Source organism: Propithecus coquereli, unplaced genomic scaffold (assembly GCF_000956105.1).
Source record: "Propithecus coquereli isolate 6110/MARCELLA unplaced genomic scaffold, Pcoq_1.0 Scaffold43, whole genome shotgun sequence".
Taxonomy (NCBI): Eukaryota; Metazoa; Chordata; class Mammalia; order Primates; family Indriidae; genus Propithecus; species Propithecus coquereli.
This window is the reverse complement of record NW_012150063.1, coordinates 2,417,479-2,421,536: the sequence shown is the minus strand read 5'-3', so window position 1 is coordinate 2,421,536 and position 4,058 is coordinate 2,417,479. Positions and strand designations below refer to the sequence as shown.

General features: G+C 44.7%; 1 protein-coding gene across 1 annotated transcript in view; it reads left to right on the top strand.

Annotated features, from left to right (window-relative positions):
* Positions 1-336: 336 nt before the first annotated feature.
* Positions 337-4,058, top strand: part of SLC3A1 (solute carrier family 3 (amino acid transporter heavy chain), member 1) — a 42,056-nt gene continuing 38,334 nt past the window's right edge. Inside the window, exon 1 of the mRNA XM_012653790.1 lies at positions 337-806. Coding sequence (XP_012509244.1) covers positions 337-806 — 470 coding nt within the window. The remainder of the gene's footprint in view (positions 807-4,058) is intronic.

Here is a 4,058-nt window from a genome sequence, read left to right as displayed (position 1 = left end):
TGTATAACGCTGTTGTGAACACTGGTGTGCTGAGCCGGGCAGCGCCCTGCATCGCAGGGGAACCATGCCTCTGCGTGCCGTTTCTCCTCTGCTCCGCTCCACTGCAGGCCCCAGCCCTCTCACTGTTGTTACTGCAGCTATGCCAGTTTCACAAGTATAAAGAGAATTTCTGTTAAACCCCCTTCACCTTTACCCTTTCTTCCTTGGCTGGACTTTGTCCAGCCGGGTTTATTTATAAACCACACAAAGCCCATTAACAAGATCAAGCATTCAGCAAGCCACCTTTCCACCTGCGTTGCTGTAGGAAGGCACTCCAAAGGGGTAAGTCGGTGAGACATGGCTGAGGACAAAGGCAAGAGAGACTCCCTCCAGATGAATAGGAAGGGATGCCAGATAAACAACGGGTTTGTCCAAAATGAAGACAACCTAGAGCAGGATCCAGATCCGGGCAGCTCACAAGACAACCCCCAGCCTAGCACTGCGGGCATCGATGGCTCCCGGGAGCCCAACGTCCAGCGCATCCAGCCCTACGCGGGGATGCCCAAGGAGGTGCTGTTCCAGTTCTCAGGCCAGGCCCGCTACCGGCTGCCCCGGGAGATCCTCTTCTGGCTCACCATAGCTTCCGTGCTTGTGCTCATTGGGGCCACCGTAGCCCTCACCGTCATCTCTCCAAAGTGCCTAGACTGGTGGCAGGAGGGGCCCATGTACCAGATCTACCCGAGGTCTTTCAGGGACAGCGACAAGGATGGGAACGGAGATCTGAAAGGTGAGTGCCTGGAGAGAGTTCAGGAAAGAGCCAGGATGAGGTTGGTTTATTGCTCTCTCATTCCTCAAAACCAAATCATGCCTGGGTTGTCCGGTAAGCACATTCCCGTATGACTGGTCATGCCAAGCTTCTCCTTGTTTATGATTTTTTTTTTTTTAAAAATCACTCAATAGAACCCAGCAATTCTTCCACTTGATAAAAGGCTATTTGGAGAAGGCCTCAGAGCCAAATGAGTTGTTTCATTTGTTGCCTACTGAGTACATATGCTTGTTTGGACATCAAGTCTGACTTCTTACGTGGCGCAGGTTTCCTCCTAAAATCTGTTTCCTGCTTCTGTGCACTTTGTAGTTGAATATGTCCAAGTGACAGTTGAGAATTGCTTTCCCAGTATATGATGTGGCTAGTTTGGCAGTGTGGCTGAGAGTTTATTAGTGAATAGAACATAAATAATATTTTAGAAAAACATTGTGTTGTCTTTAAAAGGTATATAGGCTGAGTCTTAAAGTTTAAATGCTGAGAAATGAAGGGAAGAAAAAAGGACATAGTAGTGTATTCATCATTACTTGAATTAAGGATTGTTTGAAACAATGTTCATATTAGTAGACAAGAGATGTGAAAAATTGGCCAGATGCAGTGGCACTCTTGTAATCCCTGCTACTCCGGAGGCTGAGGTAGGGGAGGATCGCTTGAGCCCAGGAGTTCAAGTCCAGCCTCAGCAACATATCGAGACCCCATCTCTGGAGGGGGGGAAATGAAAAATTACTTTTTAAAAGCTAAGCTAATAATTTCTTGGGGAGTTATGTGTAGAACATCTTTATAATGTTTTGCTCACATGATGACACTTTTAAGACTAAGATTATGCCAGGCATAAACTGGGACTGTCCTGAGCAAATCTGTTGGTGTGGTTACCCTGGTTAATGGCAACAATGCAAAACAAATAAATAAATTAACAAGCTGATTTTTTTACAATAATAATTGGTTTGAAGAAAATAAAACAATGATATCAGTGTGGGAAGTAGGAATGGGCCGAATGTTTCTTTAAAATGTTACAAATGAATTCTTAAAACCACCAGTTTCCCTCGATAACTAATAGAGGGCTTTGCTTTTCACATTCATATCATTTCCTCTTTTTAAAATCTTCCTGCATTGTCACTTAATTGAAGAATAGTATATGTGTCCTTCAAGGCGCAGCTCAAACCCATTGTCTTCGTTAATCTTTATAGAATCTCCCTAATCAGAGCATGGGCTCCCCTCCCAGAATCTTGTGCTTTGGACTGTGTTTCTAGCATGCTTTGATCCTGCCTTGTAACATACCTAAGTGACTTCCCTTCCCCCTGCCACATGACCTTAGCACCTACAGTGGGTGCTTAGCAAAAGTGCTGTTTTGACTGAACGGACCTAAAATCCCTAAATCCAGAGATATGTTCTCCATTTCCTGGCCCTGCCTTCCTAATCTCCTTCTAGATAGACCAAAAATTCCAATAGGCATGGCAGTTTCTAATCAGATCTGATCATTTCCAATAACTTTTCCTCAAAGGACTGTTTACTTCCCGTAGTCAGTAGGTATTTGTCTTTGAGGTTGAGGGGCTTTTATTGTTGTTATTATTATGAATAATCCATCCCAGGTTTCAGTTTGTTTTTGGTGATTGCCTTCTGTCCCCTGGAGTGTGGGGCTGGGATCTCTTGCGTACTTTGTGTCTGTCTATTCTTAAAATGTATTGAGCTGCTATTCTGGCTTAGATCAAAACCCTTTTATTGGTTGGGCGCGGTGGCTCATGCCTGTAATCCTAGCACTCTGGGAGGCCGAGGCGGGCAGATTGTTTGAGCTCAGGAGTTCGAAACCAGCCTGAGCAAGAGTGAGACCTCCGTCTCTACTAAAAATAGAAAGAAATTAATCAGACAACTAAAAATATAGAAAAAATTAGCCGGGCATGGTGGCGCGTGCCTGTAGTCCCAGCTACTCGGGAGGCTAAGGCAGAAGGATCACTTGAGCCCAGGAGTTTGAGGTTGCTGTGAGCTAGGCTGACGCCACGGCACTCTAGCCCAGGCAACACAGTGAGACTCTGTCTCAAAAAAAAAAAAAGTTGAAAAAAAAAACAAACCCTTTTATTGTTTGTTGATACTCTGAGATCTCAGCCACCCAAATTGAGACACAAAGAGGACAAAGATAAGCAGCCTGTTATAGGGGAAAAGCCCAGATCCCAGGTGTCGGGTGACTTTGTGCTTTGGTCTTAGTGACCTTCAGCCTGCTGCATGGCCTCTGACAGTCTCTGATTCTAGGAAGCCACATGGAGATCACAGAAAGTTGCTGGAGATCAAATACCAGACTCAAGTCTCTGAATCTGCTTTTAGGATCTGAACTAGAAGCAAAAACACACTGTCTGCTAATTATCCTACAAAGTTCCAAATACAAAGAGTTTCACTTCCACAGCTCTTCTCAACCAAGCCTAGCATTCTCTTCTGTGTAAATTCCTGGCTTCTTTATAAGTGAACAAGGGAAAAGGTTCAAATTCAGTTAGTTCAAAGTCTGAGAGTGGAACAAAAGGCCCCTCAAATGTTGGCACAAACTCACCTTCCATCTCATCGTCCCATTGCTTCCCTAGTCCCTGTGCTCTGTGCAATTTTTGTCACCCTTTTTGAAACGTGCCCTGTGTGTGCCTGGTCCCTCCTCTCCTTTGCTTTGCCTGGAAGCCCTTCACTCTGACCCCCTTGCCCACACCCCCTGTGACCGTCTCCATAACCTGCCTCTCAGGGGCTTGCTCTGCCCCAGGCAGTCAGAGGCGAACACCCCACTGCCCCAAAAGCACTTTCTTCTTCTAATCTGGTCATCAACCCATTCCTGCCTGTCTACACTGCAACAACACCGTCCAAAGGGAATGTAATCTAAGCCACACATAGAATTATAAATTTTCTAGTAGCCAAATTAAGGAAAGGAAAAAAGAGGTAAAATTAATTTTAATATGTTTTGTTTAATCCCAACATATCAACGTATCATTGCAATGTATAATCAGTATAAAAATATTAATGAGATACTTTACATTCTTTCTTTTTGTACTAGGTCTTCAGAATCTGGTGTGTGTTTTTCCCTTACAGCACATCTCAATCCAGACTTGTCACATGACAAGTGGCTCCTAGGCTGGACAGCGTGGCTGAGACCGCATGGCCACAGGGCATGTGTTACTCTTTGTTCCTTAACACTTAGCCCAGCACCTGGCCTAGGTTAGGTGCTCAGAAACCATGCAAAGTAACAACACTGCTAGTCTTGGTTTTAAATATAAAATATGAACAAGTC